The sequence below is a fragment of the Myotis daubentonii genome, chromosome 18 (assembly GCF_963259705.1).
Source record: "Myotis daubentonii chromosome 18, mMyoDau2.1, whole genome shotgun sequence".
NCBI lineage: Eukaryota > Metazoa > Chordata > Mammalia > Chiroptera > Vespertilionidae > Myotis > Myotis daubentonii.
The window spans coordinates 18523340-18538868 of NC_081857.1; the positions used below are offsets into that span (position 1 = coordinate 18523340).

Genomic DNA, 15529 nt, shown 5'->3' on the forward strand with positions numbered 1-15529 from the left:
GGAAGATGTGGAACCAAAGACCATTTCTCTCATTGTCTAGAGGCTTTTGGTCAGCACCCATTCCAAAGACCACCAGACCAGACATGAGCTAGGGCAGCCCAAAACTGCAAGGGCAATGGGAAGAACTACTTCTACTTTTTTCTATAAAAGTGATTATTCTTTCAGATGACCTTCTGCTTCCAGAGGAGAAGTAAATGCGAACAGCATGGTTGAGTGCAAAGTGTGTGGTGGGGATTTTGGGCAGCAGACTTGGGTTAGTTAAATCTTGCCAAGTTATTTAACCTCTTTCAGTCTCAGGTGACTCTTCTGAAAGAAAGATAATGTTTGCCTTGCAGGGTTGTAAGAATTAAATGAGATGTTTTGGGAAAGTATTTGGCACACAGTTGTCTTTATCTTTTAAATGACTTATAAATGAAGTGATTAAAGGAGACACATTTTAAAAGCATGAGACAGTTCTCTGTATGTTTCTAGTTTGCCATTCTCTGTGGTCCAGTATAATTTTCCATGACCTTAATTAAATGCCAGTCATGGGCTAAGCACCATGACTTGGTCCCTGGGGCATTGTTACAAATCTCCAAGGCAACCTGCTTCATGATGGGAGCCCATCCTCCATGAGGATGCCAGTCACAGGGCTGATTTGGCAGGAAGAGGAGGCTGGGTATGGGCCTTATTTAACTAGAGGCACACAGAGCCCATGAATGGTTTTCTTTAATTTCCCCTCATCTCCCAGAGGTGCCTCTTTTGGAAGCCAGTAAAATATGTTATTAGGGAACAATATTTGGAAGATGCCAGATGGTACCCTGCCTTTGTATAGTCATGAAACATCCAAAGTTGAAAACTCTTTCACATGAAGATAGAACTGTTTTTATTGTTTTACCATGTGACTCTGAAACTTCTCCTCCTCCCTCTTCTTCTTCTGGTGGATTCTAAATTCTTTAAAAAAAATAAAAATTAAAAATATATATATATATTATTGACTTCAGAGAGGAAGGGAGAGGGAGAGATAGAAACATCAATGATGAGAGAGAATCATTGGTCAGCTGCCTCCTGTACGCCCCCTACTGGTGATTGAGCCCGCCACCTGGGCATGTGCCCTGACTGGGAATGAAACCGTGACCTCCTGGTTCATAGGGCAATGCTCAACCACTGAGCCACACTGGCTGGGCTAAATTTTTTATTCCCCACCCTGAGGTTATTCAAGAACTTTCACCAATTCTTGGTTTCTGATATTTTGGGGAAGCACATCTTTTATAAATCTGAGAGGACCAACCATATTTATAAGGGGAGGCTGAAGTACTTGACCCTGATTGGTCTGTCATATGAACAGACATATTGAATAGATGCACCAATATTAAAGTGCCCCTGTGCAATACTTTATGTTCACAGCCTAATTCTATCTGTTCATCTTACCAGTCTCATGAGGTGGGTAGAGCAGTTATTATTATTTTCATTTTGTAAATGAGAAAACTGAGGGAGGCCTATAGCAATTAAGTGACTTGTCCGGTTTTCTCATTCAACAACTGTTTGTGGCGCCACCGTATGCCAGGCGCTCTGCTGGGTGCCGGTGACCCAGGGATGGGCAAAGCAGAACGGTCGCTGTCCTGTGGAGCTGATGGGTTCAGGGTCACATGCTAAGGGGACAATGGCCAAGGTAATGACAGCTTCTGACTCCTAGTCCAGTGAAAGATCAGCACCGACCGTGGGAATACACTAACTCACACAATTAGTGAGCTCCTTGCTTCAGGCTGTGCCACTTGCTTCATATTTTTTCTTTCATTTGTAATCTCATGTCAGTTCACATTCCTTCCCCATGCCATGGAGAGCAGGCACTTCATGAGTCCTTCCTGTGGGTTGACTATTGAGTCTGTTGTGTTTGCTTTTGTTGACACTCAGCTTTTTGCTTTGGGCTGATCCGTGCAGAGTGCTCTAGGGCATGAGGGAGCTAAATGACTCATCCCCTGCCCTGTCAGTGAGGCAAGACCTACCCAGAAACATCCAGAGAACAAGGCAGCCTTCGAAGTGTGGGTGGGTGCGTATGTGGGGCTGTCCATATAGGGGCATCTTAAAGCATCAGCAGAGAGCAGTCAGAGGAAGGTGCTAATGTGGAAGTATAAAAATACCCTAAGGGGAAAAACAAAACCAATGAAAAACCCGAGAAGAGGTCAGTAAACGCTGGAGTTAGCGAGTGACCCAAGAGGTTTGGCTCCCCCTAGAATCTGAGCATCTTTGGTGAAATCATAGACTCATAAAACGTGAGTGTTGGAGGGGAATTTCCAGATCATTTGTCCCGGACCCTCCAGGAGAGAGAAAGAACCTCCAGAGATGTTAGTTGGCGGAAGTCACAAAGCCCATCTGTGACAGAAATGCCTTTTGAGCCATGTCAGGCTCTCCCTGGAGAAGCCCGTGAAAGGTAATGGCTTCCAGAACTTTCCTGGGTGGGGCCTGGTGAGGGTAAGCTGCACTGTAAGCTCTTCTACACAGAGCTGGAGCAATGTCTGTCCTCAGACGCACAGAAAAAAGAGGTCGGGGGCCCAAAGCAGCTGCCCAGTAGTTGAAGGATGTGGTGTGGCGTGACTGGGTTTGAGAATATGACATCTTTTATTTAAAGCACTGGGCTTATTTGCATTGTTTCTACTAAGAACTTAGTCATAAAATTGTTCTAACCCCCGCTACCCTAGGGGCCTGTATTCATATGTTCATCGTTGTTACACTATTATCTTCACAGTCATGACTCACACAACACGTTTGGCAGGTCCTCGTGGCCATGGTTATTTTAGGCAAGTGTCCAGGCAAAGCAGATCTCTCAGAATAACTTTCCTGACAGGCTATTAATACAGAATATTAATATAGACAAAAATACAATCGTTCCCCCTTATCTGCGGTTTTGTTTTCCAAAGTTTCAGTTACCTGCGGTCAACTATGATCTGATACTGAATGGAAAATTCCAGAAATAAACAATTCAGCCAGTGTTGCTCAGTGGTTGAGCACGGACCAATGCACCAAGAGGTCAGGGCTCAATTACCCGGTCAGGGCAGTCAGGGCACATGCCTGGGTTGCATGCTCGATCCCCAGTCGGGGGTGTGCAGGAGGCAGCCAATCAATGATTCTCTCTTTTCATTAAAGTTTCCATCTCTCTCCCCCTCTCCCTTCCTCTCTGAAATAAATTAATAAAACATACTTATAAGAAAGAAAAAAGAAATCAGCAATTCATAAGTTTTAAATTGTGCACCATTCTGAGTAGCATGATAAAAATCTCTCACAGCCCTGCTTGATTCTGCCTGGGAGGTGAATCATCCTTTGTCCACCGTCTCCGCATTGTACGTGCCACACGCCCCTTAGTCACGTAGTAGCCACCTCCGTTATCGGATCAGTTATCAGAGAGAAAGATGAGAGAGAGACCACATACACATAAACTCTTATTTACAGTATATTATGATAATTGTCCTATTGTATGATTAGTGATCGTTATTGATTTCTTACTGTGCCTAATTTGTAAATTAACTTGATCACCGCTATGTATGCATTGGAAAAGACCTACTGTATCTAGGGTTCGGTGCCACCTGAGGTTTCAGGCATCCACCAAGGGTCGTGGAATGTATCCCTCCCAATAAGGGGGGGCCACTCTATCTGTACAGCAGTAAATATATCTTCTACTTGTCAGCATCAATGTATCAAATGAGGTCATGAGGGAAAGCATTTTGCAGAATATAAGGATTTTGTTATTTGGGATATTTATCATTTGCCTTTAAATGATCAGTGGGCCCGAGAAAGCGGCATTGCCACAGAATAGGGCGGCTAAAATACAGGAAAACCATCTACATTTTTTTAGGCCTTGTCCATAGGTTTCGGGGTTAGAGGAAGAGATACAGGTGGGCTCTGCACCCAGAGGCTCTGCCCTGCCCTGCCCTGTGGCCATCCCTCGGCCCCTGCCCTGGCAACTCCCATACCCTCCTCTTTTCCCCTAGATATATTTCCTTTTCAATTGCTGAAGTTATAAAATAGAACCAACTTTCTTGGAACATTACGTGGGGAAGACTAAAAGAAAACGCTAAGCCCACCCCAATGGGGCATTCTTTTACTTTGTGACATTTCCCCGTTCATGCTGATGTGCAGATTGAAATCTCTGCAAAACTTTGCAATCTGTGTAAAAAGATGAATCAGGGCAATTACTATCGTTAGGGCAATTATCTCGCAGTTAACACTTTTCAGCTGAGGTAATATTTCCCACTGATTTTAAGTTCTGGCTTCAGTCTCCTCACGCTCTTAGCTCACTCTCGCCACGCCACACTTTCATCACTCTTGGGCAGATGTGTTCCAAACAAGAACTGACTCCCGTTGAGCAGGTGGGGAGCATGGGGGGGAAGAGGGAGGGTCCATGGATCATTAATTACCAACTTGAATCTCTAGCTGTTGGATCTGCTGGCTTCCATGGCGTTTGCACATGGTAACTTCCTAAAGATGCTGGTTCACCTTTTGAACTCCCCAAGAGAATGGTTAAGAAAGGTATAAACATTCCCCCTCCACGCCCCCCAGTGAATTACCAGAACTAGAGGACATCCTCTCTCCATCATGCTCTTTGTCACACCACCGAGTTCCACGTCTCAGATGACGGGCCCCCAGTTCCTGCATTGGCCCCAGCAGCCTTCTCTCCCAGGAACCCACAGGTGCAGGGGACTGATGGATGGCTTGCCCACCTCCGCGCTGGGAGTGCTCCTCCTAAGTTCAGCTGGACCATCACACCCCGCGGTAGCAGCCCTGGTGAAAGGCAACGTCCAGTGAGCTCACGAGGATTTTCCACCAGCATGAGGCTGGGCGATGACCTCAGAGAAAATCTTTCGTAGTTAATTCCCCAAGTTTAATTTTAATTTCTATGAGGTCAATTATTTTGGACAAATATTATTTTCAATTCATAGTGCAGATGTCAAATGATTCTGTACTGTTGTGCCTGCCTCCATTTCCCAAATGACTTGTGTTGGGGTTTTTTTGTAAATCTTGGTCTGCAGCCAGATGCAGTATTGAGAGCTGAAAGCTGAGCTGTGAGCCCTGAAAGACGCAGGGCAACGTGAATTTGAACAATCAGGCAGCTCCAAGTGGGGGGTATGAGGATGTAAAGAAGAGGGAACGGGGAAATGGCCGGTGTACTTGGAGTGTGATGTGGGGACCTGTGGAATCCCGCTCAGATTCAGAAGAAACAATTTCATTGAACCAAGCAAAATGCTAGAAGAGACTCGGGAGCACTTTTAAAAATCACCTTGAAAATGTTAGACACCCCCTGTCCCCCCCAACACACACTTATATGCTGCTCATCCCACATATGTCTAGTTATTCCTAAGTGTTTGTGACTCCCTTCTTTTTCTAAACTTGAAAGGGAATGGAGGTGGGGTTCAGGGAACAGTGAAGTCAAGAGCATGAAGACACTTGGAACCCGAGGGAGTCTGAGGAGGAGCGACAGTCTGGGGGATACAGACAAGGACTCAAGCCACCAAGGCCAAGCCTGTCCCCTCCACAGTTTTCCTAAGGATGCCCTTATCCAGAACTGAAGTGTCCCCTCTCTTCCCAAATGCATTAGCTTCTTCCGGTTTTCCGACAGGAGACGTTTGATTTGAGGAATTTGTCCTTTCTGATGGGGAAACATGAGCAGGAGTTACAGTTCCTTGAGGATGTTTATGAATGTTTGCCCTCTGAGGTTGTCTTCATTGACCCAGAATGAAACTGTTAACCTAGCAGGTTTCATGTAGCTCAGGACACCACCCCCCCCCCACCACCACCACCCCCAATGCAGCTGCGATGGGGATGGCCAGTTGTGACATCTTCGGTTGGCGTGATGCTCAGTGTTTGCCGTTACCAACTAACGGATGGGGGGCTGTCTTCCTCTTCTGCTCGGCAGATCCTGAGTCACATGGTGATGGAGGAGCTGCTGCCAACCCTCCAGGCAGACCTTCTGCCGAAAATGAAGGGGAAGAAGAATGACAGGAAGAGGGCCTGGCTCGGGGTAAGGGATGGCACTGCTCGGTGCTCCTCAAACACATTCCTGCCCCTTCTCTTTTCAGGGAACCTTTTTCTTGTTTAAAAGCTAATTCCTTCCCTGGCCTATGTCGAGTCTGCTCAGTCTCACTGAGATGAGGACTAATCCGAGCAGACTCTAGCTTGGAAAGAAACATTCGAACGAATGTGTGTGCAGTTTTGTTGACGGTGTGGTCATCTGTGATGAGCCCTCCCCCCTGTCCGTGACTCCACCGGGCTCTGACACACCACAGAGCCCCGATTTATGTGTTGACCCCTGTCGCAGCTACTCGAGGAGGCCTACAACCTGGTTCAGCAGCAAGTTTCAGAGGGATTAAGTGCCTTGAAGGAGGAATGCAGAGCTCTGACCAAGGGCCTGGAAGGAACCATCCGTTCAGACATGGATCAGATCGTCAACTCAAAGAACTTCCTAACTGGGAAGATCAAAGGTCAGTGGAGATTTTCCATGTTCCTACCAAGGAATCAAACCGTGACTTCCTGGTTCATAGGTTAACGCTCAACCACTGAGCCACACCAGCTGGGTGCAAGTCATTTTTAGAAACCATAGATTGTTTTATATTTGAATAGCTAGAAATCATGGTTTCAGAGGAGAATTAAAACTAGGGGATGGGGAAGAAGTGGTAAGGGTTGTAAATAGGAGCCTGCTTAGAGGTGCTGTTAAGGGCCTGGCCCTCCCCATTGGAAACTTTAGTGAAACCAGTGGGAGGAAACTTGGCGTCTTACCTCGTGGGAGGTGGAGGGGGCTGTGTATTCTGATACCACCTGCACCTCCCCTGTTGGGGCATTTCTTGGCTTATGACCCATGTTCATGATCATTCTGAAATTTCCATGGCATGCATTATATGTCTTCTCTCAAAGTTAATTGATAAAGAAGTCATTATTCTCCTGGCAGACAAAGTTGCATTTGGGTATCAAGAAAGTCATTTTTATTTTATTTTTTGAAATATATTTGCATTGATTTCAGAGAGGAAGAGAGAGGTTCGGAACAGAGAGAGAGAAACATTAATGATGAGGGAGAATCATTGATCAGCTGCCTCCTGTGTGGTCAAGTGTGCCCCTACTGGTGATCAAGTCCACAACCGAGGCATGTGCCCTGACCGGAAATCAAACCGTGACTTCCTGGTTCATAGGTTGACACTCAACCACTGAGCCACACCAGCTGGGTGCAAGTCATTTTTAGAAACTAGAGATTGTTTTATATTTGAATCATGCCATTGGGGTGAAAGTTTTTTCCCCTCTAGTAATTCCATGACCTGCTTAATATTTCATATCCCAAATATTTACAAGTTATACATAATATTAATAGTATTGGTCATCTTAGATTCTCAGAAAAAGAGGCAGTATGACCCTCCATACTTCTGTGAACTAGTTCTGAGAATTGAAATAAGAATGTGACCATTATTGGCACATAACCTGTAAGCAAGTTATGTGCCAATAAGAAATAGACTTGAAGTTCTGTTTCTGCATATTAGGACGTGACCTTGGTCAAGCCATCTCATATATTCAGACCTCTATTTTTCCATATGTAAAATGGAGGATTGGCCATTCAGATGAGTGTGTACTTCCCTCTTCAGTTCCGTGATGCAATGACAAGGCCATGTGACTTACCTAACTCCTCAGAGCTAGCGTTCCAGTCCATGGAGCGAGTTCAGGCCTCTTCCAGCCCAGGTTTCCTGCACGGGATCGCTGTTTCCAAACATGGCCAAACATGAGAATTACCTTAGCCCCCGGTTGGCAAACTGCGGCTCGCGAGCCACATGCAGCTCTTTGGCCCCTTGAGTGTGGCTCTTCCACAAAATACCGACTTCTGCGCATGGGCCACGAAGTTTCAATCACACTGTACGTGCGCGACCGCACATGGTATTTTGTGGAAGAGCCACACTCAAAGGCCAAAGAGCCGCATGTGGCTCATGAGCCGCAGTTTGCCGATCACTGCCTTAGCTCTTAGCAACAACAACAAATAATAATAATACAGATCTTCATGGCCCAGCCAGACTTCCTAAAGCGGAATCGTTACTATGCTCTTCCTCGTCTAAATCAAAGGGCAGCATTTGCCTCTGGGAAGTGAGAGCATGGTTATATTTTTTCCATCTTTCTTTCTTTCCTTTCTTTCTTTCTATTTTTAAGTATATTTTTATTGATTTCAGAGAGGAAGAGGGAGAGAGAGATAGAAACATCAATAATGAGAGAGAATCACTAATCTGTTGCCTCCTGCACACCCCTCACTGGGGATCGAGCCCACAACCCGGGCATGTGCCCTGACGGGGAATCAACTGTGACCTCCTGGTTCATAGGCCGACGTTCAACCACTGAACCACACCGGCTGGGTTTCCCATCCCTCTTGGATTTTCTGTGCTCTCTACATTTTTGTCACTGCACATGTTGTACTTGATTATCAGAACAAAAAAATAATGCTTTTTAAAAAATTGGGGGTGGGAATGGGATGTGGGGGGGACAAACTTAAAGGAATTTGTTTCCATTTGCCCAAGAAATGACTGTACTTGAGTTTTTAAAAGTCTCTGGAGAAGGCAAGAGGGGAATTGAATTATATTATATTGATTGACTCTTAGAGAAATTAATTAAAAATATAAATTGTTGTACACAAATAATCATTATGTTGTACACCTGAAACTAATATAATGTTATATGTCATACCTCAATTTTTAAAAAACCTTAATAAATTTTGATTTTAGAAGGAAACTATGTCTACAGGGGTGGTCAAAAGTGGGTGTACAGTTGTGAGTATGAGAAACAGTTTGTTTCTGTATTATTATTTACTCTTGTATTATGTATTTTTCCATATGAACAACGGTACACCTACTTTTGCCCATCCCTGTATATAATGACAATGATTGACGATGTCTGGCATTTTCTTTTTTTTTTTTTTTTGTATTAGACACTGCATGCTTATAGGGACCAAGCAGAAAAATGCATTTCATCCCAGGGCAGAGGAAAGCTTGGGGGAGGGGAGACATTCTGTCTGTTTCCATTTTCAAACCACCTAATGGTTTTCTATCCTGGTGCATGCGGCCCAGGCCTCGCTGTGCTGGTCTGTCTTGCCCTTTGAGCTTGCCTTGGCGGTCCAATGGCCCTATGGGGCAACTTCCAGCCCTGGCCTGGGTCGAGTGCCTTTGAATCCACTTTCGCCCTAAGCCACGGTTTCCTGACTATTTCCTACCGCAGCGATGGTGGCCCAGCCCGCGGAGAAAAGCTGTGCAGAGAGCGTGCAGCCATTCCTGGCGTCCATTCTGGAGGAGCTCATGGGACCGGTGAGCTCAGGATTCAGCGAAGTGCGCTCACTCTTTGAAAAAGAAGTGGATGAACTTAGCCAGAACTTTCAGACCAGCAAAGACAATGCCCAGCTGAAGGAGGTAGGATGGCAAGCCAAGGAGTTCGGAGTGGGGCTGCCTCTTCCCTGGGGTTTATCTGCCTTCCTCTAGTCCAGTGGTTCTCAACCTTCCTAATGCCGCGGCCCTTTAATACAGTTCCTCATGGTGTGGTGACCTCCAACCATAAAATTATTTTTGTTGCTACTTCGTAACTGTAATGTTGCTCCTGTTATGAATCGTCATGTAAATATCTGATATGCAGGATGTATTTTCATTGTTACACATTGAACATAATTAAAGCATAGTGGTTAATCACAAAAACACTATGTAATTATATATGTGTATTCCGATGGTCTTAGGCGACCCCCGTGAAAGGATCGTTCGACCTCCAAAGGGGTCGCGACCCACAGGTTGAGAACCGCTGATCTAGTCTTTTCTTCCTTCCTTCATTCATCCGCCCTTCCAGCCATTCATCTAGTCTGTCTTCCATTCATCCAACAACCCATTCATCCATCCATCCACCTGATTTCCTTTCTTGATGGTTTCTAGTTGCAAAAATAATAATGAATCACCCAAACCCACCCAAGCCTAGCCCACCCCCAGCTCCTATACCACTTCCTCTCCCCAACTCCCTGAATTAACTAATACAAGTAGCTCAGAATGTGTTTACACATACTTTTCCCTTGTTCATACAAATTCATATGCAGACAGTCTCATTTATATAAATGTTGTTTGTTGATTTGTTTGCTGCTAAAAATATAGATTCATGACATAAACCAGCGTTTCTCAGAGCGTGGTCCCTACATCAGCAGCAGCAGCAGCACCGGGCTGTTAATAGGCAAATTCTCAGGCCTTCACCAAAGATCTGCCGAGCCAGAAACTCTGGGCAGTGAGTTCTAGGAGGCCTCCAGAGGCCCCGGTGCACCCTAAAGGGTGACAGTCACTGACAGACATGACTTGCCAACTTGGTTTTACACTTGACACATGATGGACATCCGTGCAAGTCAGTGGATAAGATCAGATACGTCTCTTCCTTTTCCTTTCTTGTGTCTCTGTGCATACATACACGTCATTGTAGATAAACAAGATCATTTTGTACATATTCTGAGGTTTCTTATCGCAGCCTTCTTTTTAAACTGGCCTTTACTTTTCCATCCTCCCCCACACCTCCCACCTTCCCTCAAGTATCTAGTGTCAACACCTCAGCCTGTGCCATTCTGGGATTTTCCCACGCTTCTATAGCATATAAAGCACACACATTCATGGGCTACTTGTTGTGATTGCTTGGTCTTAGAAACATGGGATTATGTTGTATAGACTGCTTATCAGTATTCTTATTCAAAAATGCCTCATGAAACTATTTCCAAGTTAACTGTTGTAGCTCCAAGTCGTTCATTATAATGGCTGCATAATATGTCATGTATGATTTATTCAACCATCCAGATGTTGCTGGCATGGAACGAAGCTATGATAAATAACCTTATTAAAATATTCTTACATGTTGATGCTTTCCTTTCTATGGGATAGATTCCTAGGACAGGATTTCTGGGTCGAAAGGTAGGTTCATTCCTCATGGTAAGATGCTGCCATTTGCGTTCCCCAAAAAGGATTTCAAATTTACATCGCCGCCCATTGTGTGTGGCAGAGGACTTTCTTCCTCATATTCCCATCGGAGACAAGTGTTATCACTTGTTTAAACTTTGGCCAATCTGCTCGGAGCAAAGCGATGACCCATGAATCCTTTCTTGTCTGCCTAGTCGACATGTCTTAAAAATAGTCACATTGCATAGTGTGTGACGAGGGGCAAGTTCTACAGCGTGGTTTTGATAATTAATTCCAGGTTAGTGGAGCTCTCTGTAACTCCCTTCTGAAAGGGAGTAATATTTTCCCATTGCAAACACCAAGAGAATGGGTTTTATTTATTTATGTATGTATGTATGTATTTATTTATTTATTTCTCACCTGAGGATATGTTTTTATTGATTTTAAAGAGAGAAAGAGAAATCGATGTGAGGGAGAAACATCAATCGGTTGCCTCCAACGTGCACGCCGAACCCATAACCCTTTGGTGCAAGGGATAACACTCCAACCAGCCGAGCCATCAGGCCAGAGCTGGGCCGTCTTTAAATTTCTGCTTAGAGAAATCTCAAAGTCGAGATTTCTCCTCTTTTCTGTGACCTGAAAGTGAGATAGCATATTGTATATAATTCACACTCACTCCTGTACTCCCCAGATCTCTTTAGGTGTCCATTTTCAGCATCTTTCTACCTGCCTTGTTTATTCTAGGTCTCCAATATTCAACTTTAAAAATTAATTTTAAATAAGCTTGGGACTTAAAATGCATTCTGTTGGCAACAACAGCCATCGTGTCTGAGTGTGTTGATAACCCTGGGGGTCTCTAGGAGATGGGGTCTGTTGTCATCCTCTTGCTGGAAGCCTCATTGGCCAAGTCATCATTTGTGCAAACTAGAGGAGGAGGAGGAACCCCAGTTTTTACAACTGGATACCTCTCCCAGGCCAGGCCTCTTCCTACCACCCACTCCCTATCCACTAGCACCATGGAGAACCGACAGCAGAGGGAAGTCCCCTATGCACTGACAGAGCCCCAGAAAACTGTGGGGACTGTGGCTTTACATCCAGGATTTTGGGGGGCACTCTGACCTCTCTGGGATTGCCTGTCATTAAAGAAGGCTATGGGGGCTTATGAGCCCAGTAACAATTCCACGTGCAAAAGGACCTACTTGCCTAGCTCTGGAATTCTGGAAGTGGGAGCTGGGAGCCAGTCCATCAAGAGCGTAAGAAGATTGGAGCTCTGAGTGCATCCCTGGCACTCCCATCGGCCAGTTGGTTCTTCTCCCGGCCTCTTCCTAGCAACAGAGCTGCCCCAGGAACCCACTGAAGGAAGACAATTGAAGATGTCACAAATGTAGTGATCTGAGAAGTGGTTCACTCTAAAGACATACATTTGATTGTTTGGAATTTATAGAATACTAGAGGCCCCGACATCCCCCAAGGGGTCTCGGATTGCGAGAGGGTGCAGACCAGGTAGAGGGACCCCACCAGTGTAACATAGGGGCCGGGGAGGAATCATGGGAGGGTTCCAGGGTGTGTCTGGCCCCTCTCACCTAGTCCCAATCAGTCCGATCCCAGCAGCAAGCTAACCTACCGGTCAGAGCATCTGCCCTCTGGTGGTCAGTGCACTTCATAGCGACTGGTCAAGTGGTTGAACGAACAGTCAGACACTTAGCATATTAGGCTTTTGTTATGTAGGATTGTGTAATATTGTTCCTAAGTCTGAATGGTTTAATTTTTTCCCCTCACCCAATCGCAGCATCTGGACCGTCTTATGAATCTCCCACTGGATTCCGTGAAGATGGAGCCTTGTTATATCAAAGTCAACCTGCTCCAGGAGCGCTTGCAGGATCTCAAGAGCCGCTTCAGATTCCCCCACGTGGATCTGGTGGTGCAGCGGACCCAGAACTACATGCAAGAGGTGGGTGCCTGCAGGGGCCTCCTGGGGATGAGGACGGAGCCAGCAGGGAAGCAAGCTCAGGCAGATGGGACTGGCGTGCTTGCAGCCAGGAAGCACGGCCATTGCCTTTGTCATCGTATCTGTGCTTCTAGCTGGCTTCATCTTCCCTCCATGTCATAGAGTAGAAACATCATAGAGTAGAACACCATGGAGTAGAAACATCCAGGGAAATAAAGTGGCATTAATGAATAATTACTTGGTTTATCAACCCCCTGGCAATGGGCAAGGAGACACCTGATTGGTGGTGTTGCTCTTATATCAATCAGGGGCAAAGCAGACGTACAGTCCTTAGTTCATCCTAGCTTGATGCCTGTGTCGGTGGCCAGAGCTGTTTCATGCCTGAGGCACATAAAAAAATTACTTGGTTTGTCAAATCAGTGTTCCTAACTGTGGCTGCACATTAGAATCACCTGGGGAGCTTTTGAGAAATACTGATGCGTAGGCCCCACCTCCAGTGAGTCTGAATATATATATATATATATATATATATATATATATATATATATATATATAATTTTCTAGTTATTAAAAGTATATCTATCTATAATTATAATTCAATAATTTTTAAAAATTCAATATTTAAAAATAATGTTAAAAATAATTTAATAATTTTAAACATATATTTTTATTGATTTTTAGAGAAGGAGAGAGAGAGAGAAACATCAATGTGAGAGAGAAACATGGATCGGCTGCCTCCAGCATGTCCCCTACTGAGGCTGGAGCCTGCAGCCTGGGCATGTGCCCTGACAGGGAATTGAACCGGCAACCTTTTGGTGCATGGGATGACACCCAACCAACTGAGCCAAACTGGCCAGGGCTATATTTTAATAATTTTTAAAGATTTCCCCTACTCATTTCCACTGCTTCTAATATGTGTCCAGGATTGAAATCCACTGGCTTCAATTAATCCCCTAACCTAGAACCAATCAGTCACTCATAGCTTCCTTTTTGGATGTCTTGTGTTTATTTGATAGGCTCCTTGTTTCCCTACGAGGAACAGGAATGGATAGCACAGACTCTTTCATAGTATTGTGATTCATCAATGAAGAGAGGGTGTGCTCATTGAAGCCGTAAGAGCACAATTCTGTTTTCCAGATTTTCCAGGGCAGCTTATGGGGTGGAACACTGTGCCAGATCCCACTTTAGGGAACTGATAGGGAGGCAGAGTCTTAGATAAATTCACTCCCATGTTGAGAATGCGCTGAGAAAGATATGTGTTGAATGCCATGGGAATTATAGGCTTGGAAAAGAAAGGAGCTTTTTATTATTTTTTCCTTAAAAATATAGGCAGGATTAAGTGACACATCTTATTACCTAACCTCTGACTTGTGAGAGATTAAAAATGGACAAGGAACAAAATTGGGCGATCGTTTGATAGAGTCCCTGTGATAATACTGAACCCGGTGGAGCTTACAGGGACACGAGGGCAGAGAATACGAAATCTGAGCTGCTTCTGTTTCCTAACCCATAACCGTGCCAGCCACTGTCTGCCCCAAGCCCTCACCCTGCCTCCCTTCCCATCCTGGCGGAGGTGTGAGGAGATGGATGGGAGGTGGAGAGAGAGATGCTGGGTAGCTTACATCCACCTGAACGTGCATGTGTAGAGTTAAAGGAGCCAAAAATAATTGGAGGTGACTCCCACCTCATCTTGGTAAGCCCTGGCTGCAGGTATCAGAGATTAGAAGAAGGGGGTGACCACCGGAGATGGAAGTAATTTCAATCCTACATCGTCTTGGGGTTTCCAGTTCAGGGTAGAAAGAGATGAGAAGAAAGGATGCATACATGTATATAGATACACGCAAGTGTGTGTGTGTGTGTGTGTGTGTGTGTGTGTGTGTGTGTGTGTCCCGGTCTCTTACTGATCCCACTGTGGCCATGTGCCTATTTACTTCACAGTTCAGATGGTGGGGTGAGGACTCACCCCTGGGAAATCTATAAAATAAGAGGTAGTCACCCCCTCCCTTCTCTCCAGCTGACTTGGGCGGACCTGTGGTGGTGCCCCCGCCTCTGACCGTGCTGTTTCTGTGTTGCCTTGGTGTCTAGCTCATGGAGAACGCAGTGTTCACTTTTGAACAACTGCTTTCCCCGCATCTCCAAGGAGAGGCCTCTAAAACAGCCATCGCCATTGAGAAGGTGAAGCTCCGAGTCCTAAAGGTAAAACCCCTTTTTCATGTGGGAAGCGTAAAGCAAGACTGTGGCCCCTGGTTCTCTTTAACTGGAAAATACCAAGTTCTTTTACGCGCCCCCTTTTCTTTCTCATCTTTCGCATCTTTCCTTCCTGGGGTTCCAGGGACTATTAGGTACCAGCTGTTCCCCCAGCATGACTTTCATGCCTCTCCCGCCATCTAGTGGCTATTTCTGAGATCACAGGTCCTCACCATTGCCCATCAGCTGGAGAGACATGTCCTAGTTTACTTTGAAAGCAATTGGATTTGATATTTATTGGCTGTCCACTATAAGCAAACCATTGTGATGGGTATTGCATGGAATATAAATATAGGCAAGGCACCGCCTATTTCTTCAAATAGTTTCCATTTAAATTAGGCAGCATATTTTAGAAAAATCGGCACCTCATGGCAAAGGAAATATACTCCAAGAAAAAGATACCTGCCAGAGAGAGAGAGAGAGAGAGAGAGAGAGAGAG

General features: G+C 45.2%; 1 protein-coding gene and 1 pseudogene across 2 annotated transcripts in view; both read left to right on the top strand.

Moving 5' to 3' along the window:
• NIBAN1 (niban apoptosis regulator 1) overlaps positions 1–15529 on the top strand; it is a 123991-nt gene that overhangs the window by 94974 nt on the left and 13488 nt on the right. For both annotated transcript variants that reach the window (XM_059675586.1, XM_059675585.1), the window contains 5 exons: positions 5888–5992; positions 6290–6452; positions 9208–9395; positions 12685–12846; positions 14929–15039. In XM_059675586.1, coding sequence (XP_059531569.1) covers positions 5888–5992; positions 6290–6452; positions 9208–9395; positions 12685–12846; positions 14929–15039 — 729 coding nt within the window. The remainder of the gene's footprint in view (positions 1–5887; positions 5993–6289; positions 6453–9207; positions 9396–12684; positions 12847–14928; positions 15040–15529) is intronic.
• On the top strand, positions 13093–13237 carry LOC132221451 (small nucleolar RNA SNORA48; annotated as a pseudogene).